The sequence below is a fragment of the Neodiprion fabricii genome, chromosome 5 (assembly GCF_021155785.1).
Source record: "Neodiprion fabricii isolate iyNeoFabr1 chromosome 5, iyNeoFabr1.1, whole genome shotgun sequence".
Taxonomy (NCBI): Eukaryota; Metazoa; Arthropoda; class Insecta; order Hymenoptera; family Diprionidae; genus Neodiprion; species Neodiprion fabricii.
Genome location: NC_060243.1, coordinates 6,798,192 through 6,821,995, shown reverse-complemented (window position 1 = coordinate 6,821,995; position 23,804 = coordinate 6,798,192). Strand labels below are relative to the sequence as shown.

The window sequence follows — 23,804 nt, the reverse complement described above, 5'->3', positions numbered from 1 at the left end:
GCGATTTCTTTCCGAGCCGCCAACCTTGACCGATGCTCGATTAAGTCGATTAAGCCGAATCATGTTATACCGGATCACCGAGAGATTTGCGCGGTTTTCGAATGATTATCGATTACACCTTTTATGGAAAACCGGTAATCTCTTCATCTTACGCGATAGATATCTTACCAGACTAAATCTTCGATTCTCGTTTTCTCGAACGTTGACCATATAATTTTTGCACCGTGGCGGTATTTCGATCGTATGTAACGGCCAATGTTTAAAATTCGTGCATGCGAGTGCCATCGAGTTGCTAGTATATTGCCATTCTCTTCGTATAATCCGAACCGTCCACGTCCGGAGAATTGTGCAGTATATCTATATTATATCTATATATCGTATAATACACGTGCTCCTTTCGCCGAGTCACACGAAAATCACGTGACGCTACAGCAGAGTTTGTCCGGTATTAATTAAACCCGCCACGTGCTTATACTGCGCCAGTTGTAAAAAAAAATATCACGCAACAGATATTCGAACACGTTTGAATCAGCGGTTAATTGTTGTTGTGAACGTTTTCTGAGTGCATCTGCGAGTGTGTGAGTTTATACCTTTTCAAATCAAGATATGCCCTCAGGGCGTCGGGCGAATGTTATAACCATAATTTAACGGGTAGCGTATAACGTAATTCCCCGACGATTGATCCTCAACGTGCAATGATGGAAATTAATTAAAATCCTACGGCGGCGTTTTCCTTTCATTTGATTGGAAAGTCGTGAAATTTTATTCATTTTATTAGCGTAACGAATAAAAGAGAAAAAATGATGTGTACTCCCGCATTTCGTGAACGATCGGATAGATCGTTTTTATCTGAAAGCTGATACGATGTATACATTTTTTTAAATTTTATAGAGATAAAACAGCACTTATGATACATGCACATAACATTTAACGACGTCATATAGTTTTATTGCACACCATAGTGTGTGAGCATGTAACGAGTTCGTTGCTGTGGAGAATAGAAATGGAAAAAAAAAACAAAAAACTGTGTTAGAGGAAACAAACAATTTAATATTCTGTACCCTTATTTAATAATGCACGCAATTTACAATCGCTGGAAACGCTTGCAACGCTTAAGAGAATGACGAATGTATTCTCGATGATTTACGGCGTGTAAATATTTGATCTATAACCGTGCGACGACGTCTCATATCCCCAAATCCCCGCCGTGACGCGACTACTCCTCTGTCAGAGTACACGTCCGGCGTTTTATCATTATCAGTATCAATTTCTCTGATATGCTAGTATGTACGTAATATCGTGCAATTATTCGCGTTTCGCAATAAAGTATGTATATACATAATCTTGTAAGAAGAAAATAAATGGTCAATGTTTAATCGTCTGTATCAGTTCGAACGAGAGGTAATAAGCGTGAAAAAGTTTCCACCCGCATAGTCATCTATCAATTCGTGTGATTCATGACACAAGCGAGAATGCATCGCGCTAAAAATATGTATTACACACATGTAAGTGAAAAGGTCCGATTAAAGCCAGGAAAAAAAAATTTTCATCGTCACGAAATGATGCAAGTTAGTCTACCAACTACGTACTCTGGTAGCGTGTCTAGCTTCATACTCGAGGGGTGTGTCATGCGTGTGATAGCCACACTTGTGTGCATGCGCACGTATGCTTTTCACATACATGCGAGATGCCGACGATCGATGCGAGACCTAGTCGCGAGATGGTAATTTCGCAAAAATCAGCTGTCGTATAAAAAAGGGGAGCGGCAGTGCCCCACCTCCAAAATTTTCTATAATCAGCTCGGCGTAATGTATATCTGTCGAATGCTCCCCCCTTTTCCGTGATTCTAGCGAATCCCCCCGCCCCGCCGCCGACCCGCGGACGACAAACTTTTGCCGTGAGCACATTTATAAAGAGCGCGGTCTCGTCTGGGGGTAAACGGCGATCAAAGTTAAAGCGGCAATAGTGCGAGTTAGTCGAAGAGTATAAGACGGGAGTTGGACCGAGGTTCACACGACGCTATTAGACCGGGTTCTCGCTATCGATTATCGTGCCATCAAATCTCGCCGACAGGTGTCGCCCGGTGCTGTGAGAACTGCAAGTCGATCCGAACTGAGTTATATATTAACGATATTCGTCGCGACCGCAGGGCAGAGCAACATCTTCGCTGATGTATCCTTGCACTCCGGACAGAAATTCGCTATCAAGAAGATACAACACGTAGCATTGAAGAGGTTCGGAAGGATTGGTCGTTCGATTTTTCTTTCGTTTATCCACCTCGCGGCGAGACTCGCAACCTAGTTCCAAAAAGCTCGCGCCGTTTCACCGTCTAGTCTGTTACGCGTTTCGTGACCGTTCGGGTAAAAAAAAATTCAGTGCAAGCTCAGAAGCCGGCGGTGACTGGTATCCGTTACAGCTCCGTGTGTTTATAGTCAGGGACTGTACACCTGCTGCGTGACTTCCTTCGACAAACGTCTTGTTTGGGGTGCCATGAGTAGTGCGACAGCCAACGGCGGGAACAGAGACCGAAATGGCCACGTGCTGGTTTGGGAACAGCCGGGTCTTGATGAGCCGGACAACAGACCTCCGCAAAAGCAAGCAGGTAGGAAACACTCGGGATTCGCCCGTTAAACCCGTGTTTCTGTTTTTCTTTTTTTTTTTTTTGCTTTTTTTTGCTTTTCTCCGTCGCCACACGACGCAACAATGTCTGTGTCCCGTTTCATTATAAAAACGATACTGTTTTCTGCTCTCGATGTTCACGTGTCGTATACGCCGTCGCGGCGATTAATCTTGCATTAGGAAGATACGCAAAAGCCGGCTGCGTGCATAGTCAAGGGTTTAACTGCATCTTATCGCATTCCAATTCATTCTTAAATGAACAACCAATGAAACGAGTTTATCTACTGGAATCCGATACCTTTTATATGTATGTATATATCCACGCTCAATAATCCGTACGAACTTGGCGGCCGACTAAACAAGACACGTGGTTCGAGCTATCGCGAACTTGATCTCTCTTCGAGCGACGGGCATCGGCGCCCATGGTACACATAATGGCTCATTCGTCGCGCGAAAAATTCTTGCAGAATTAGAAATTGATAACCTGTTTGAACGACGCCGCCGAGTCGGCCGCGGCTCCCTCAGCCACCCTTATTGAAAGCCAGGCCTTTTCCCGGAATTATACCTAAACTGTCGGTTGTCACAAAGCGTTTAAAGCCAGGTAGGCGCGAAGGCAACCGGCGAAGTACATGATCGGTTTTGTAACGGGTTGGCAACAATATTACGTATATACTGCAGTCGGTCGTCGTTCCGTTTCTCGGGACTCAAGGTGCTATTTCCACAGCGCACCGGCACGCCACGTGCTATCCGGGTGGCGGTCAACCCGATCTTTGACGGAGACACCCGACGCTATCCGAGTCCCGTTGCGTAGGTTGTTTCTCATTTAGCGAAGTCTGACGTGAATCATCGTTAAACACTACGAATTTTTTCTTTTTTCATTATTCCTATACATGGCACAATTGTAAAAAAATGATGGAGCAAATGACTAATTGTAAAATTGAAACGATTTAAATGTTACAACTTTCTAACCGTACCAAGCCCCCCTCCCTTCTTTTCAGTTCTCATTGATTCCTCAGCTTTCGATCACTCTGGACATAATCACGTGTCGATCGATTTGAATCTTGAATTTTTAAAGACAGGGCAGCGCACGTGAGTGAGTCGATCTGTCTCGTGCTGATATGACAAATGGCGAACTTTGTATTGCGTTGCGCTTCGTTGTTGCAAAGTGGTGTAATTAATTACGTATCATTTGGAAATGAAATTCAATATAGGTGTATGGAAAGACAGAGAAAAAGAGAGAAAAGAGCCAATCATTATCGCACGTGCCAAGGCTACAGACTTCACGTGTATTTACATGATTCATGGTTTTTTTTTTTACCGAAATGGCTTCAAGCCTACGTCATATCCTGTATTATAGTTTAGCGTCACGTTTCCACGCGTTTTTTCAACTTTTACCTCATTATTTATCTCCCCTTTCGACAAATCTGTCGTGCGGAAATTTCCTGCTTTGCTAATTATTTCCGGTTCATTGCAGTAATTGCTGTTTGGACGGAAATTTTTTGCTTGAACGGGTAATTATTTTTGAAGGGATACGTTTAAAAATCCTCGTTTTTAGATTTGCACTGAAACGGGAGAACGAAATGAAATTAATAAAACTTGAGGAGAGTCTACAGGTGATACACACGCCTTCAATCGTCGTCGACGAGACCGTCTAAATTAGCGGCATGTTGTAGGTGTATTTCAACGAGGTCTCGTTCTATTTCTGTAATTTTTTTTTTTTATTTTATTTATTTTTACATTTCCGAAAATTTCGTCAGAATTGCACGTTTGTAAAAATGCTGAGGAATTTCGTGGCATTAACGGAGCGAAAATTCACAGATTTATATGCTCACTTACCCGATTTGAATTTTTACACATGAACGCACCTTCGGTAACTTTGATTTATTTTTCAATTTCAATGAAACACATTATGCGGTATTGATTCATCGCATCTGCCTGACCATACCCATATCTCATATACGTTTGCAAAATTTACTGTTCAGAGTTTCAATATTCACGGTGTCGCAATGTTTCTTTTCGTCTTCTTTGATAATGCCTTCTTTCGTTTTATACACATGCATGTGAAGCAAGATGGTGCCTGATCGACCGAAAACTTAAAAAAAAAAACTTAATTAATAGCCGCAACAAAAATAAGCCAACCGTTGCCGGGTTTTCCTTGACTCAGTTTTTAATAACGAGTATAAGTTATCCGCGAATAAGCGCGCAAGGAGACGATTCTGCTATTAAACGCTCAGGGTTCGATGGGCGGAAATCCAAAAATAAATCATCTGCTACGTTCGATAATCTCGATGATTACCCTCGCTGTTGTCATCAACTACGTATTTACGAAGTTATTAATGAGGATGAAGTTAGTAACGTTACCGTAACGATCCATGTTTAAAAAAAAAAATCGTTACATCGCGCCTTTAGAAATGTCTGAAATTTGATAAACCATGATAAATAAAGTAAACTGATATTTTCCAAAGCGAGCTCCTAGAAAGTTATTCTAAAATTACGCAATAACGAATTTTTCCATGATATTATTTCCTTACGTTAACGTTACTAACATCAGCCTCATCATTATTATCAATGTTTGCTTCTTGTTATTTTTTTCTCCTTTGGACGTTCAATTATGGTTGTTGTTAATGACCGGAGATGGCGGCAATACATTGCAAACATCATCGTTATCAATTGTAAAACAGTAAAAATACCTTCGATACGGCTCAGCTGCTTTCGGCATTGGCGACTCTGCAACAGTTGCGTAAATGAAATATATATATATATACATATAGATATAGTTATGTACGTTTGACGTCAGTATAGTGTAATACTGTAGTGTCTACGTTATAACCTTATTGCCGACAAATTTTACTCCTAATTGTTTCACTAACGATAGATGATAATACTTCTCGCATGTGTTCCATTTGTGTAATCTAATCGTACCTCAATTCTGTCCAAATTGTCGCCTCGTTTTGTAACCTTAAGACGAAATGCATATTTCCTGCTACAACAGTCTATCTCTGCAGTGTTTTTTTTGAAATAAAAAACTGAAAAACGTACAATATTTATTGCTACATCTGCGGCGCGATTTAAAGACAAAATTGTTAATATTTTCTATCTATTATGCGACCATGTACGAATATTGTACACTTTACTCATGGCTATGTATTTGTATCATTTAGTATATATCGGTACATCGTCATATAAGATCCAATATCGACGATTCAATGGCCTCTGGCCAATAAATGTACCGAATGACCTTCGCTTCCGTTAAATGTTCAATTATTCTGGCTATAACGATAGTAGTTGTTAATATTATTATTAATATTGTCGTTGTTATTATTACTGATATTTATTCATTTTATACGTTGAGAACTGTTTCTTCTTAAAACCGAATATTAGTAGTACCTAGTTAATGTATAAAACTCGTCTATTTTTATATTTCGTCCTGCCTTCAAGTCTGGGAATAGATTTGACGTTTGAAAAGTCTTTTTTAATTTCCTTTTCGTTCGTTAATTATTCTCATTCATCCCCCGTCCCTCCCCCCTAATTTATTCGACCACGAGACGTTCATTCTGTTCCTGGTTAGTCACAAGATTCGCCTGCAGCAATTGACAGCCACTGTTACTTGTACCAATGTCATGTTTGGTCGGTTGGCTCGCGGTAATTACTTGTTACATAATCTCGGTTTGTACCCAGCGTTTATACATAGATATACATTATACATATACCATATACCTATGAATACCACGGTATGGTGGATATAACGGTGTTAATGTATTATGTTGTCAAGGCGTGTGGTTAGGTAGAATCATTACACTTTTACAGCTTGATTTACCGAGTGTCGAAAAGAAACAATAATAATAATAATAATAATTTGTAAATAATGAAGAAAAAAACGAGAAAAAAGAAAATCGAAACAGGACAATTGTTTAGTACAAAAGTATTCGAAGAAGACTTATAATATGCATACATTTCTGCGTAACAACTCTATTTCGAACAGATATTTCCTTCATCTTTCACTGCACTTTTCAATCTGTATTCTATATATTTTTTCGATTTTGGAACAAAAAACAAAAAATGAAAAAATATAAAAATTCCATCGAACTCTCGTTCGCGCATCCTCGGTATACGTATAATTAATTATTATTAAAGCCTGGACTTTGTTCGAATGATTTAATTTGACTTCAACTTTGTACTTCTTGCGACGCTCATCACTGCGTTACGTAGTGTACGTGACTCGTATATACAATTTTCTTTGGGTATCAGAGTTAAAAAAAAAAAAAAAATTATAAAAATGAAAACAAGAATCAAAATGATATTGGAAAATGGGACTGATGCATGATTATTGTTGGTACGGAGATTTGCAGCTATATTAGTCGCGTAAAATTATAACGTGCAAAAAAAAAAATAAATAACGCATTGTTCTTATTCGGTGTAATTGGCTAATTGTCAGCTTTTTTCCTCGTATTGATTAGTGGTAGTTGCAACAGCCACTTTATAGACGTTACGAAGTTACGGGCCGCCTGAAAAGTCTGTCAAAATATAATACAATATGTTTAATTAACTGGAATGATCGGTTGTTTGTATCTAATGAGTATTATTATCTTTCAGAAGCACTCTGTATTGTTATACCGTATTTGAATAATAATGTCAAATAGCAAAGATAAATTATGGATGCATAAGAACAGTTTACAATTGTGAGGTAATTAAGTTCATTGCACATTGTCACTGATAGTGAGAATTTAAACGTTTCGAAATCCGTTTAGAGATTTGTTCAATAATTTAGGCACGAGGTTCATTTTTTTTCCCCTCGAAATTTATTTCGTAATCAACGTTCGGAAATCGAATATATATGTACGTTATATATATCGGACAGAAAATCGTTTTAGTTTTCATAATTTACAAATTGGCAAAAATACATGCTTTATTAAACAATAAATTATAATTTAACTGAATATGAGTATTTTTCCCATTTATCAAAGCTGATTAAAATACTCGTTCGCTGATCATTATTGAAATGAAAAATACTCCACATTATTTTTTAACTGGGAAACAACTTGAAAAGAATTTTAGTTTCTGAAATATTACAGTATACGTTTTACTTCATTAGGTTTACCGAATTTCAGACGATCCTAAAATTGCCAAATGTGCAAACGCTTTGTTACTGTTATTAATAACATTATCGAACTTCACCTCACGATGCGAAACGATGATATTTTTATCCTCATACTGGCATTAAGACATTGCAATCTTCTTCACCGTATATCAATATGCGTTCGATCCGAGTGAACCGAGTAGACGAATCGTAAATTATGAATTCCGGGACGATTTTAACGCATGCAAATATGTTTATACACCTTGCGTATTGGTGTAAGGTACAAGGTATTCAGCTCTACATGCAAACGTGTGCGTGAATTTTCCAAAAATACAATAATTCTTACGTGCATGTTTGTGCAACCGTTGCCAAATACCTCGCAAGGCCAGCGTTGTGCAAATTACAACTTTTTTTTCATACTCACAATTTTTTTCATATCAATAGATGCCTTCGTATTATAGTTTTTTTGTGTTTTAGTGTTTTTTCTTTTTTTTTCTTTCAACTAAACGAATATCCTTTAATTTTACGTTGAAAAGAAATTGAAACACTTATCGTAAATGTGATAAATTGTTTCCATATTCTTTATCAACTATGTTTGTAAGAACATTATTTATCACAATTTAATGTACAACTTATCACGGAATGCAACAGAGTATTGCAATAATACAATATCGCGTTATTTGCATTAATGATAGATCGAAGAGCGTAAATAACACACAGACACAACTTTCCGTCGTTAATGTATAAACTTCTTATCATTCCTCGTGCAATTCAGTTACAATGAACAGGTGGAAAAGGTATTTTTATACTATTTACTGTTTGGCATGCAGGCGTTATTATATCGCATAATTGCAGAGCAACTCCTTGATTCAACAAGCCTGCACAGTGGAAAGATCACGATTAGCATCGATATATTACTTTCCATCTTGTATATTTCAAAATTAGTGGATCTAATATTACTTGCAAGTTTGCTTACAAGTGCATGCACCACTCGACAGAGATGAAAAGTGGTTCAATTTATTTCAGAGGTGTAATAACTAAAACTATTCTTGGCCAAGTTTCCGTTCTTGGTCTCAACCGAAATTGCTTCAGTCCATATTATAACAGTTGAATAGATATTTGAAAAACCCGAGAAATTTAGGCAAGAAATTTGAAGAGCGTTTAAAAATCTTATTAGCAATCAAGTCGGCTATTGTCGCCGATTTTCTTTTTGGGGAGAAAGTTTCGTTGAGGGTTGTAATACGATAGATTTTTAGATTTTATCTTCGTAACCACTCATCTAGAACTCTTGAGAAGTTTACGTCTTGTTGTACCTACGATTGTAACGTCATTGAGTTCTATTGTCGAGTCTTACCAGCGGAGTACATCAGATCAGCAGTACAGAATGATTTACTTAATTATGCAATTTCCTTTTCGTTTCAGCTATGGTGGGGTCACGTCACGTAGTGGCGTTCATGCTTTTCTTGGGAATGGCTAATGCGTATGTCATGAGAACAAACATGTCTGTGGCCATCGTTGCTATGGTAAATCACACGGCGCTTCCACAGGACAATGATACTGAAACTGACGAGTGTGATGGGACGTACAACAGTTCTTCTTCCGTAAGTTGTGCAGTTTTACTGAACTTTTAAGCTACAGAAGCACCAAGTCTTTCGAACAAAATCACATCTTGAACACCTCGATACACAATCCACTACTTTCTATGTGCAGCTAATAAACATGCAATAATGTACTTGTACAATTATTATCGGTTCGTACAAAACGCAAATTCATGATTCGAATATATGTATACATCGTTACATTGGTACAATGGCTGCTTAATTAATTTTTTCATTACTTATTCGTTGCAGACTTCATCCGACGGAGAATTTGTATGGAGTACAAGCTTACAAGGATATATCCTCAGTTCATTCTTCTATGGATACGTACTAACACAAATTCCTTTTGGTATTCTTGCCAAAAGGTACGGAGCAAAGTACTTCCTCGGTATTGGTATGCTGATCAACTCTGTCTTTGGCCTGCTGGTACCAGTTGCCGCGCAGCAAAGTTATTGGTTACTGATTCTTGTGCGCTTCATTCAAGGCCTTGGAGAGGTAAGTACACATGGAAAAACTCTTATTGTCTCGATGCAAGTGGAAGGAATGCATGGGTTAAATTTTTTTCTTAACAATTTTTAAAGTCTTGAAAAGTTTCAATTGATATTTTTTTAGTACTGATTCAGGTTATCATTTTCGAATTTATACTTTAACCATATATCAGTGCCCTCACCTTTCTAATTATACCTACTCTAAAACAGTTTCGCAAGGATGTTCGCAATTCTCTGGTCAATTCTTTGCCATGTATCTGACGTGCGGTATGTTATTAACCAACTGCAGAGCCGGATCACGACGTACAGCAGCAATGGTGATCGCATAAATACAGAACATCAAAGTATCGGGGTTTAATATAAATAATTACAAGTGCGAGCCTTGTTCTTTTCATTGAAGAATCTAAAATAATTATTGACAATAACGCACACGTTGGCAAGTTTGCTGATACTTGCTAGTCTTCAGTTTCAGAATAACAATTTCATATCATATAAAGTACAAAACTGTTTAGATAACAATTGCTCGGCTAGCAATAACAATTATTATTATTATTAGTTTTATTTTTATTATGAATTTGTTGAATTACTTGAAATCTTTTGAATTTTCGTCCACCTGCCAACTTTTATTCTCATTCTAATTATTGTTGCATTACGGAGTAGTAAGCCTTGTTAGATATGATTAATAAAGTTGATAAAGCCACTGGCTGTGTGTACTATCACACTACACCAATTAGAATTGGTAAAAGGCTTCCAAGTGATAAAATCAATCAAACGAAACACCTATTCAAACCTCTCAGATGTCCTATTCATCCGTTCATTCGTTCATTCATTCATTCATTCATTCAGTCATTGGGTAAGCTTAGAGCTGCTCACTACTTTGTCAGTTGGGTCCCGATTACGGAGATTAATGAAGTAATCAAAATTAATTAATTGATTAATACTATTAGCGATAGACTAAAGGATAAATACTTGTTGAGTGTGAACGCATTTTGACACTTCGGGTATATTTCCTCCCCCTAGGAATGGATTATCCCTATTACAGGGTCCTATCGTGCCTTGTACGCACGCATTGCTGGCCAAGTGGATTCCACCTAACGAAAGGAGCAGGATGGGAGCGTTCGTCTATGCCGGTAAGCTCGTTCGGATCATTTTGCACTAATGTACCAGAGGTTCTTCTCAGAGACAGGCTGTGTGTCCCCACAACGGTGTATTTTTTTCTCTTCCCTGTGATCCGGACAGTACCAAACTTGTTTACATCACTTTCATACCTCATTTTCGCTTCTTAGATAATGTTTTATTTATTTTATTAATATTAGAATGATTTAACTATCGCTCATTATCATCCCATCTCTAATTACTTCGTTATATGAAATAATCTTTATTCTTCTTCAATTAATTAGGCGCTCAGTTTGGAACTGTTGTCTCTATGCCCCTGAGTGGTCTACTTTCTGAATACGGATTTAGCGGAGGATGGCCGTCGATATTCTACGTTTTTGGACTAGTTGGTACCATCTGGAGTATCGCTTTCATTTTCACCGTCTATGAAGATCCTGAGTGTCATCCGAGTATTGCAGAGGATGAAAAGAAGTACATCCTCAGTTCAGTGTGGGGAAGTGCTGGTGTATCTGTTAGTGTCATTGAAAATTACTTATATATTTGTTCACAATTCAATCAATGCATGATAAACATTGCAATTAAATTGTCATACAATATCGTTCTTATTTTACAGTCACCGCCTGTTCCTTGGAAATCTATCTTGACGTCGCTGCCATTCTGGGCTATTTTGATAGCTCACATGGGTCAAAATTACGGTTACGAAACACTGATGACTGAATTACCGACTTTCATGAAGCAAATTCTTCATTTCGACATCAAGTCGGTACGTAATATTGTTTTTGGGTTTTCTTGAAATTTTTCAAGAATGGATCTATTGCCAAGTCTCTGAAATATATTGATTTTCATCTATCAATTACAAACCATGATGAATTCTTGTTTTAGAATGGTACGGTATCCGCACTCCCATACTTGGCAATGTGGATCTTCTCCATGCTGATCTCGCACGTTGCCGACTGGATGATTTCTAACAATATCTGCTCTCACCAAGTGACGCGTAAAATTTTGAACACGATTGGTCAATTTGGGCCTGCGATTGCTTTAGTAGCCGCCTCCTACACTGGATGCAATCCTACGCTTACTGTTGCAATTTTAACCATCGGTGTAGGACTCAATGGTGGTATATACTCTGGCTTTAAGGTCAACCACCTCGACATATCGCCAAGATTTGCAGGAATCCTCATGTCATTCACCAATTGTCTTGCCAATCTTGCTGGGCTCCTAGCCCCCATGACTGCAGGATACATAATTGAATCGAAGGTAAATTACATTTCTTTCATTATACAATTGTATCTATGTTACATTTAACTGGGAAAAAATATAGCAAACTTGCTGTGGATACTACCTAATCGCTAACTTTTAACGTTTGACAGTAAAATTCCGCATATTTATCCAAAATCTACAGATAACAAAATAAGAATTTCTTAATCGATTTTCATATACAGAAAATGAGTTGTTTTAATTTTGTTTTCTATTCCACCATTCAAATTGTATCTTGTGATAAGAGTCTACCCATTAATATCGTATTATAACAATGAGAAGTTTTATAACTGTCTTATGAACATTGGTGAGTCAATAATTAGACTGAATTAAAAATCTCTTTGTTAAATTTTTTTTTTCAGCCAACGCAAGCGCAATGGAGGATTGTGTTTGTGATATCTGCAGTTGTGTACATTGCTTGCGGAACGTTCTACCTTCTATTCGCGTCAGGAGTGAGACAACCGTGGGATAATCCCGAGAAAGATAAGCCAAAGAGAGTCAAGAAAGATATCGAAGGAGCACAAGCTTTAAACGAAACTCGGCACTGACCCATTGCTATTGAATTTAACGTCGGTCATAAGAGCCATGCTCTCCTTAAATGAGTTTTTAAATTACCCTGGCTTCAACAATTCATTCCCTCCAGACTGTTACGGAAAATTCGAAGGAATACAAGCGACGATTGTGCATCTAAGTTCAATTTACAGATGGATATATGTTGTTCTAGAACATGTGACGTAACCATGAGTGGAGCTTAGTCTTCCCTGTATTTATAAAGCCAGAAGTGTTTGTGCCGATTATACATCGATTTGGCGCAGTTTGTCCGGTAGGCAACGTATGTATTAATGATTATCGACTTGTGTGTTAAAAGTGATGAGAATGATAAACGTATAATACATATGATGAATGGAAAAAAATTTAAATAGAGAGATAGAGTGAGAGAGAGTGAAAGAGATAGAGAGAGAGAGAGAGGAAAACAGTGTGACAATGACAGAGAGAGCGTGAGAGAAAGCATGTCTCCTAGGTGGACACATACATGTACGCATACTTTACGAAGCTACATCATATAGCTTACATACGTATTTTATCGTATAATGGTTTATAAATTGTTCATACACACTTCACCGCGTTATTATACGATTTGTAAATTATATTTCTAAAAGATTATTAGGATTACTATTTGAAGTACTCAGTGCCATAATATTTATTATCTCTATTCAGTTGTATATTTTGCTGTTCATACGAATAATAATAATTTGCTTCTACAGTGATACTGATTAAAATGACAGTTGGTTTCATATCATGGAAATTGTAACGGTTATTGTTATATATTTTTCATCACACAAATATTTCCGTTATCTTATCTTATTCTATGAATAAATTTTTTATTCGACTTGAAGTTTTTTTTTTCTTTTTACTCCATAGAACACGAATTATAACAATATGTGAAAGAAGTCTTATTACAGAATTTACCAACTTGATTTGTAGTGTCGGGCGACAACTTTTAGAGTGCTCATAATCACGACGTCACTCAAAACTCTTAATATACCGATGGTATTATACTTGGTTTTAGTATTCGTTCTTCATTCGACCGTGTTTACTAATTCTTAATTATTGCATTGAGCACTTCATTCAAAACGTACAGTACGTATATAACCGTAATAATATTGTCAGATTAATGTTTGAGATTGTCAAGAGCATAAAGTTACGAATTAGGTTTATCACAAGAATGTCAATTCTAAAACACGATTCATTTACGTATGATAATACTCTTACAACAGAATGTCATATTCACGAAAATTATTGTGACTGGTTCTTCATACTAATTTATTTGATGAAATTATTCTTTTAAATGAATCTTGTTCTAGAAAAACCATCGCTGAGATGTGAAAGCCATTTGGCAGAAATATATTTTTCTATTCATATCGAAAGTTGAAGCCTACCACTATTTTTAAATCTTGGCACAAAGCTTACACTTCAGCCTGATGAAAAATTGGCTTGATAAACAGGGTGAAACAAAATGGTTAAAACGTCTTTTGAATTATCATGCAAACCTCGTTTTAGTTATATGACGAAAAAATGTGTACTATGGTTTGCTTCAATCTAAGATAAATATTTTATTCAGAATTACTGACTATACTAGTTGAGAAATTGTGAAAAAATCATGTTCATTTCTATCTGTTGGATATTATACGAAGTACAAGTAGAAATATTTTTTCAGATTTATACAAGGTAAATTATTATGATTTTTGTATTGTATATGTACATCTAAATTCTGTAATAATTCAATCTCAACAAGTATTAGTTAATGTATTTTTCGGCCGTTACATAGAATGTCCAAAAAATCGTACAAGTTTACAGATACCAGTTGTAAAGTATAAGAACGCTTAGAAGTATCCTAACAATTTATTAATTGACATAAATTTTATAGTTAAATATTTTTTGAGTTAAATCTGAAATTTTGGATAAACCAATTTCATCCGACGTCTAGGCACCAGTATTAGGGTAGAACGCCGCATGTTCGCCACTCTTTATTATTTTATTCTTATTGCCAATCACTATAATATCTAAGAGAATCATTTCACAAGGATGGTTCGGTCGATTTATGTTGACGAACTATTGAAAATTATCTAATTTATTTACTCACTTCAAAGCCACCATTAGCTTGTATCGTTCTGTAACTATATTATTAGTTTTGATTCAAACATATTTATTATTTTTCATTCGACGCTTGAATTCAAAATTGATTTTGAACTTGATGAATTTTTATCAAGATGTCGCATATTTAGACCACAAACGAAGCTTGCAAAGAAATAAACATATTTCGACTACCACAGCTTCGTAAAAGCAAAGAATTGGTCCAACGACGCCAATATTTAAATTTTCCATGCACAATAAGCGACAAAAATTGGTTTATATACATAAATCGATATATGTATACATATAAGTATTGTGGATACTTATGTGTAGGTTTGTGATAAGTTAGGTATTAGGATAACACTACTTTTAACTAGTTATTTATACTTATGAAAGATAATTACCTCTGTTATACTAAAGAGAATTTTTATAGAAAAACAAAAACGATTGATTGATGCATAGATTTTTTTTTTTTCTATTTGTAACGAAAGTTTTTCGACTCGCACCAACTCTGCGACAGATAATCGAGAAAAAATGTGATTATTTTTATACCTACGATTTCAGCATCGACTTATATCGAAAGATGTATGTGACTATACTGTTTCGTACTTGATAGTTAAAGGGTTTGTAAATAAAAATCTTGGGGTGATGAAAGAAGATATTTTATAAATATTTAAATATATTTCATAATTTATGTATGTCCTAGATACAGCAGTGTGTGCCTTGATCAAGCACTATTTATCTGAGTTACCCACAATCTACATAGCAAGATTTTCACATACATTATTGCATATATTGCAGATCATGCTACCTGTCAAATATGGCTTTACAGAAACAAACTTCGTTACAATGTAGCAGTACATTCACGTAGATATGTAAATGTAATTTCGCTCACATTTTTACATATTCAGGAATTGTAACAATATCTAATTTAAAATTATGATGTTAATGATTAACTTTACTACTTTGGCCTTAATGGTACTACGTTCTTCAAACATAATTGAAAACCATGCAGCTGGTAATGCACTTGGAGCAGATTGATTCTTAGCTGTTAAATAATAAATAGAGTCCGGTTAGTTTACTAGTCTTCGCCAAAATACAATATGGCCGTAAATATTAATTATAATTTGACGATGGATACATACAATGAATTTTTTTTTTTCAACTCAGATTTTATACTCAAATACAGTGTTATTTATTCATTACTGGACGCGAGAGCCAGGTGGAAGAGAGTGCCACTTATGTGGGCACCAGGTAAAACTGTTGCGTCAGTCGTACTCGGTGTTTAGCAATAAATAAATAACCGTGTATATATATCTTTGCGAACCGAACAAAAAGTCACTACGCATTTCCAATACTTTTTCTGTTTTTCGCATTTTCATGATTTTGTTTGATTTTTGATGTATGCGGAAATATTCGAATCCACTGAATTCGATTTTCTTGCATAATCTGTTACTGGAATCCGGACCTTCTCACATGAGAATCTTGAGTATAGTTATAACTGCTCAGTGTATTGTTCAGAATCTTGCTACGGGACTTTAAACAAGTGCACTTCTTTTGATAATAATTTATATGTACGTATTGCATACCTTAATAAATAGCTGAAGGCAATGTAAATTTTTTTTAAATCAATCAAAGCGAAGCTTTGAATAAATATCCTGGATTAAAAATCATTACAATTGTAAACATGATACATATGATTTTTAATCCGTTGACATTTGCTAGGAAAACGAACGTGATGACAAAATTACAGTACTAAATAAAATTTCATTTGTTACAGTCAGTTCTACATTTATTTATCCTCAATATCTCTGTAATAATCGCTACAGCCAATATTTGTATCAACTATACATATAGATAGATACATCAATATACAACAATATAGATACATCCGTTTAATTCTTCATTTCCATGAACCTCTGGGAATTAGTTTATTCTGCAAAAGATAGAAACTCATCTTTTTATTGTAGCTCGGTAATTTTACAAAATTATTTGAATTGTGATGTTTGTAAAACCATGAATTATACAATATTTCACTCGTTATTGAACATTTTTCGTGTTATGAGTATTTAAAAAAAACGTTAAAATTTATTGATTCCGCGGATTGATAAATGTGCAGTTTATGTTGGTCTTATCAAAACTTACGTACAGTTCTCACAAGTAGCAGTTTTTGAGTGACAGCAGATCAAACCTCTCATTTTATTTACATTCAAGTATATTTATTTTATTTTCTTATTTACTCTTTCGTGCGAAATTAGTTTTACATTCACATTACCATAGACATTATACTAGATCAATAATTTAAGTATAAATATAAACTCAAAATTATTGAGGAAGCAGTATATTCATTCGATACTAACGGTCGGCACTATGTACTAATGGTTAAATTTATATCGTTAAAAATGGGATACTGTCTATTTATGGCAATAATTATGCTATCACTGTAGACCCAGATTCGTTCTATTTCGTTCCTCCTGCTCATTCCGGTCATTCCTCCATATCTTGGGCCTTGTTGGCCTTTAGCCACTCATCAACGCCAGGTGGTTTGTAATTACCGCTTATTGGCTGATTGTTAATACCCTCCTGACGAAGATACTGAGCTATTCTAGCTTCAGGACTGAAAGAGGTCGGTGCAGAATCGTAGGCTAAAGTTTGATAATACACAGAGTTTTGCAATTAATATTTTACCCCGTAATAATTTCGCCCCCGGAAAGTTTTCCTGTGGCGACGCCATTTTTTAATACTATTAAAAAAACTTACTGGATACGATCAACGCGTGCACCCACAATGAGATTGAGATGAAGAACAGAGACCAACCAATAATTCCCCCTAATTCTCCGTCCGGTGCGTTCATTTCTGCGAATGTCTGACAAAAACTTATTCTGTATAAACTTTTCTTCTCTTCTATAGATAATTTTCGCCAATCACCGCGCTCTTTTTCTCTTAACGCCTTGAACAAAACATAGATATGCACAATAGAGTCCTAAATAAATCAGTGTAATGCCTTATTAGGTCAACTTCACGTACGAAAGATTGCCGATGCAGTTAACGAAATTATAAATTCATGAATCTACCTACGAAAGGTGTGTTATTAAAATAAGAGGGAGAAAAAAAATTATTTTCTAACAGACGATCGTTCATGTAACGGTTCGATTCAAAATCTGCGAAAATGGAGTTCATGAATCCGAATACCCATCCGTCGTCAGAGTACGATACTGTATTTAGATTTAGTACAAAATTGTACAGTTTTACCGCTAAGTGAAACAGTTACCAAAACATCGGGAGTTGATTTTTTGAAACGTATTGCAGGAAATGGAAAGTCTGTACGATCAATGTACGAATAATCGCCGTTAAATCCGAATCCAACCACTTCTCGGTTGCCAATTCTAGATTTGTTGTATATTGTGGCTTTCGGTACATGTGCTTGTAAGATTTCACTTCGGCGGCCTAACAGAAGAAAACCATTAGACACAGGATTCAGTAGTCGGCACCTCATTGTCAGCATTGCTTCATCAGGCTCCGTTCTATCTGTGTCAATTGAATTGTCATCATAGGTAAAAATAACGAATTTCATAAGTAATTGCAAGGGGTTTGGTATTGGCGACACAAGATCTGGAAGAATACTCACAGAAACTGCAGTCTTGTCATAACATAAGGTCGATATCAATTGGAAATTGACAGCGGAATAATAACGTCAAATAACAAAGTGTACTGAAGTTGTATGAATTTCAAAACAAATAAATAGGGAGGAAGAGACACTTCACGTAATTCGGATAATCCGGAACATACACATGTATTGAGGTCTGGGGATTGAAAGTGCATTTTGGGTAATTTAAGAAACGGTGATTGTATGGAAAACTTCGTACAGGAAGTTCGGTTTTTATTTTATCATGTTAATGACATACAGCGTGAAGAATACGGTAGAGAGAATAACTATTTTGAATACACACATGCATTCAACAGTCAAATACACCTGCGTATTTTGGTCATGTAACACTTCAGTCGCCGAAATGTATCAACTATACTTATTTGTATCTAAAACAATAAAATCATTATCTGAACCAAACGCAGTGCAAACTTTTGTTCAATCTTTCGATAGTGTACTCGTGACTTGAAGAAGTAAAGAGTAGAAATGAAAGAATGTGAAATGAACTCCGTGCCGTTGACTGAGGAATATAACGACAGTTCTCCTAATCGGCTTTGGTGTGACAACCGAAAATCGTCGTGCGCTTTCACCCCCTGAGATGTTGCAACGGTAGAGTTGAGAACTTATTGAAGAACATCAGAGAGTTACCGATTTCGACATGATGCTGGCTGCATTCATCTTCCGAGTAACACAGTCTTCGCAATCGTAAGCCTAGGCCGGCGATACAATAAATTAATAAGAATAAATTACTTCCGAAATTTGTAGCAAAACAGTGATTTAATTGAAGTATAGGTACTCGAAAGAAGAATGTATACATAGTTCGGAAAATAATAAGAGATCAGTTGTAATAATGATGCAGACACCAAAAAGTATACATGTACATGCGGTCCATGTACTATATTAATATGTATGATCCATTTACGATTCATACGTGATACATACTGTGAATTTTATAATTTTTCGGGAGACAAACTAGATTATCTACAATAATACGTCTATAATATGAAAATAGATGGATTATTCGTTTCAAAATGGGATTCTATTCGACACGCGCTCGATGTACTCCATAAGATTAATATTCATAATTATTGCGAGGACTTATCGTTTACTCTCTCAATCTTGAATTTTCGTAGGCATAGAATGGAAACGCTGTCTTAGATAAAAACACAGGTTCACGTTTTTAACTGTAACTTTTGATGCGTTGATCGCAGCGTATTCGAACTGTGCCCAATCGATTTCTCTCGCAAAATTACGTCCGAATAGTGCCACAATTAATTTATTCCCGCACTTTTCGAAATCGCGAAAATTTTCGCAAGAAATGCGAAGGGGTTAACCTTCCTTTTTTTTTGACCGAAAAATCTTCCGTCTCAGAATTGATTTGTATGACCCTTTCCCGACCAAATGGACCCCCAGGAACTCAGAAAACGCAGCGAAACGAGCGTGGGACCAACAGGAGAGAAATGGCCAGCGAAAAAGCACCGGCTGAAAAATATCGAAAAAACAGGTTCTAGTTTGTTGGCTGTAACTTTTGATCCGTTGATCGCAGCCTATTGGGACTGCGCCCAATCGATTTCTCTCGCAAAATTACGTCGACATAGTGCATGCAAGAATCTATTCAGTCAACGGCTGACCATCGGAGGGCCTGGCTGCTTGAGTCTGGAATCGGCAGGAGAGATGAAGTGTGTATTTCTTGTATGAAACGTGAAAACTATAAGCATTATACATCATATCATATCATCATACATCGTACATCGTACATCGTACATCATACATCATACAACATCATACCTAGTATTACAGTTCGAAACCAAAGTTTGAATTTTCGGATGTTCGGAAAGTGACGTCACCAATCTAAAATCGGCTAGCCGAGTTCCTCAGTCTGGTAACAACCGCGCAGTAGAGCGGACGGTTGAGAGTCGCGCTCCGCAAATTTCGAGTACCGGGTTCTCAACCTCCCGGATCCCGCGCTTCGGGTCCGCTACGTATTTCGAGTACCGGGTTCTCAACCTCCCGGATCCCGCGCTTCGGGTACGCTACGCGGTGAAACTCGACTTCCAGGATAAGCGCTCCGTGGTTCCTGGTTCATGTTTACAATAAATTATTTCAATTCGTTTTTCGCGCAACCCCAAATTCGGTAGCTGTCGGTCCGCTAATAAAATTTCTCGACTTCCAGGATAAGCGCTCCGTGGTTCCTGGTTCATGTTTACAATAAATTATTTCAATTCGTTTTTCGCGCAACCCCAAATTCGGTAGCTGTCGGTCCGCTAATAAAATTTCTCGACTTCCAGGATAAGCGCTCCGTGGTTCCTGGTTCATGTTTACAATAAATTATTTCAATTCGTTTTTCGCGCAACCCCAAATTCGGTAGCTGTCGGTCCGCTAATAAAATTTCTCGACTTCCAGGATAAGCGCTCCGTGGTTCCTGGTTCATGTTTACAATAAATTATCTCAATTCGTTTTTCGCGCAACCCCAAATTCGGTAGCTGTCGGTCCGCTAATAAAATTTCTCGACTTCCAGGATAAGCGCTCCGTGGTTCCTGGTTCATGTTTACAACAAATTATCTCAATTCGTTTTTCGCGCAACCCCAAATTCGGTAGCTGTCGGTCCGCTAATAAAATTTCTCGACTTCCAGGATAAGCGCTCCGTGGTTCCTGGTTCATGTTTACAATAAATTATCTCAATTCGTTTTTCGCGCAACCCCAAATTCGGTAGCTGTCGGTCCGCTAATAAAATTTCTCGACTTCCAGGATAAGCGCTCCGTGGTTCCTGGTTCATGTTTACAATAAATTATTTCAATTCGTTTTTCGCGCAACCCCAAATTCGGTAGCTGTCGGTCCGCTAATAAAATTTCTCGACTTCCAGGATAAGCGCTCCGTGGTTCCTGGTTCATGTTTACAATAAATTATCTCAATTCGTTTTTCGCGCAACCCCAAATTCGGTAGCTGTCGGTCCGCTAATAAAATTTCTCGACTTCCAGGATAAGCGCTCCGTGGTTCCTGGTTCATGTTTACAATAAATTATTTCAATTCGTTTTTCGCGCAACCCCAAATTCGGTAGCTGTCGGTCCGCTAATAAAATTTCTCGACTTCCAGGATAAGCGCTCCGTGGTTCCTGGTTCATGTTTACAATAAATTATTTCAATTCGTTTTTCGCGCAACCCCAAATTCGGTAGCTGTCGGTCCGCTAATAAAATTTCTCGACTTCCAGGATAAGCGCTCCGTGGTTCCTGGTTCATGTTTACAATAAATTATCTCAATTCGTTTTTCGCGCAACCCCAAATTCGGTAGCTGTCGGTCCGCTAATAAAATTTCTCGACTTCCAGGATAAGCGCTCCGTGGTTCCTGGTTCATGTTTACAATAAATTATCTCAATTCGTTTTTCGCGCAACCCCAAATTCGGTAGCTGTCGGTCCGCTAATAAAATTTCTCGACTTCCAGGATAAGCGCTCCGTGGTTCCTGGTTCATGTTTACAATAAATTATCTCAATTCGTTTTTCGCGCAACCCCAAATTCGGTAGCTGTCGGTCCGCTAATAAAATTTCTCGACTTCCAGGATAAGCGCTCCGTGGTTCCTGGTTCATGTTTACAATAAATTCTTTCAATTCGTTTTTCGCGCAACCCCAAATTCGGTAGCTGTCGGTCCGCTGATAAAATTTCTCGACTTCCAGGATAAGCGCTCCGTGGTTCCTGGTTCATGTTTACAACAAATTATCTCAATTCGTTTTTCGCGCAACCCCAAATTCGGTAGCTGTCGGTCCGCTAATAAAATTTCTCGACTTCCAGGATAAGCGCTCCGTGGTTCCTGGTTCATGTTTACAATAAATTATTTCAATTCGTTTTTCGCGCAACCCCAAATTCGGTAGCTGTCGGTCCGCTAATAAAATTTCTCGACTTCCAGGATAAGCGCTCCGTGGCTCCTCGTTCATGTTTACAATAAATTATTTCAATTCGTTTTTCGCGCAACCCCAAATTCGGTAGCTGTCAGTCCGCTAATAAAATTTCTATAACTTTACAATCTTCTCATAATCTTTTTGGTAAAATATGTCGATAAAAAAAGTATATCAAACCTTACACATTATTTTTGATTTGTTCTCACGCTGAAAATATTTATTAGTATTCGAGGTATAACTCGAGGTGGTTGGCGGTTTTCGTTGGAGGCAGTTAGGGGTGGTTGCGGGTAATCTCGGTGATTCAGGAGGAGGGGGACGAGGATTTGTGCTCGGTGAGTAAAACACTTTTATAATATTTCATGGCAATTGTAATTATATTTCATCTGAAATATTACAAACTTGTCACGTTTACAATAATATATTTCAATTCACTTTTCGTGCAAGCACATATTTAGTAGCTATGAATAATCTTACACAATTTATTATATTATTAATTAATTAATTAATATTCTTATAATATTTGATGGCAATTGTAATTATATTTCATCTGAAATATTACAAACTTGTCACCTTTACAATAAATTATTTCAATTCATTTTTCGTGCAAGCACAAATTCAGTAGCTACGAATAAGCTTATACAATTTATTATATTATTAATTAATTATTTAATCAATTACTCAATTATATTAATCCTTACACAATATTTTCGATGTGTTCTTATACTGAAAATATTTATTACTATTCAAGGTATAACCTGAGGTGGTTGAAGGTGGTCGGAGGTGGACGAGGAGGAGGACGAGGAGGACGAGGATTTGTGCTCGGTGAGTAAAACACTTTTATAATATTTCATGGCAATTGTAATTATATTTTATTTAAAATATTTCAAACTAGTCATGTTTACAACAAATTATTTCAATTCATTTTTCGCGCAAGCACATATTCAGTAGCTATGAATAAGCTTATACAATTCATTATATTATTAAATAATTAATCAATTATATTAATCCGTATACAATATTTTTGATGTGTTCCTATACTGAAAATATTTACATTAGATCATTTCAATTCATTTTTCGTGCAAGCACATATTCAGTAGCTATGAATAATCTTATACAATTTATTATATCATTAATTAATTGATTAATTACACTAATCCTTACACAATATTTTTGATGTGTTCCTATACTAAAAATATTCATTACTATTCCAGGTATTACCCGAGGTGGTCGGAGGTGGACGAGGAGGAGGACCAGGTGGACGAGGAGGAGGACGAGGTGGACGAGGAGGAGGCGGGGTGGGTCGTGGGAGAGGACCTCTCCTCTCCTCAGAGGAGAGGAGGAGGCGGGGTGGGTCGTGGGAGAGGACCTCTCCTCTCCTCAGAGGAGAGGAGGGGGAGGGGGAGGGGCAGGGAAGGGGCAGTGGAGGGCGGGGGGAAGGGGGGGAGGGGGGAGGGTGGCCGGTAGGGAGGGTGGGCGGGA

At 37.0% G+C, this 23,804-nt stretch overlaps 2 protein-coding genes across 3 annotated transcripts in view; one reads left to right on the top strand and one right to left on the bottom strand.

The window, feature by feature from the left end:
- Window positions 1-16,568, top strand: part of LOC124183306 (putative inorganic phosphate cotransporter) — a 39,791-nt gene extending 23,223 nt beyond the window's left edge. Inside the window, exons 1-8 of one of the 2 annotated variants that reach the window (XM_046571637.1) lie at window positions 1,934-2,602; window positions 9,119-9,297; window positions 9,547-9,789; window positions 10,825-10,912; window positions 11,183-11,409; window positions 11,512-11,661; window positions 11,781-12,155; window positions 12,518-16,568. In XM_046571637.1, the coding sequence (XP_046427593.1) occupies window positions 2,491-2,602; window positions 9,119-9,297; window positions 9,547-9,789; window positions 10,825-10,912; window positions 11,183-11,409; window positions 11,512-11,661; window positions 11,781-12,155; window positions 12,518-12,703 (1,560 nt within the window). In that variant the 5' untranslated portion in view covers window positions 1,934-2,490 and the 3' untranslated portion in view covers window positions 12,704-16,568. Of the gene's footprint in view, window positions 1-1,933; window positions 2,603-9,118; window positions 9,298-9,546; window positions 9,790-10,824; window positions 10,913-11,182; window positions 11,410-11,511; window positions 11,662-11,780; window positions 12,156-12,517 lie in introns of those variants that run through there. The other variant, XM_046571638.1, reaches the window with a different exon arrangement.
- Window positions 16,569-16,866: 298 nt separating this feature from the next.
- On the bottom strand, window positions 16,867-18,420 carry LOC124183309. The gene is made up of 3 exons (XM_046571640.1): window positions 18,061-18,420; window positions 17,550-17,739; window positions 16,867-17,434 (listed from the first exon to the last, which is right to left on the bottom strand). Exons 1-3 carry the CDS (start codon window positions 18,361-18,363, stop codon window positions 17,277-17,279), a joined length of 651 nt encoding a protein of 216 aa, XP_046427596.1. The 5' UTR covers window positions 18,364-18,420; the 3' UTR covers window positions 16,867-17,276.
- Window positions 18,421-23,804: the final 5,384 nt, after the last annotated feature.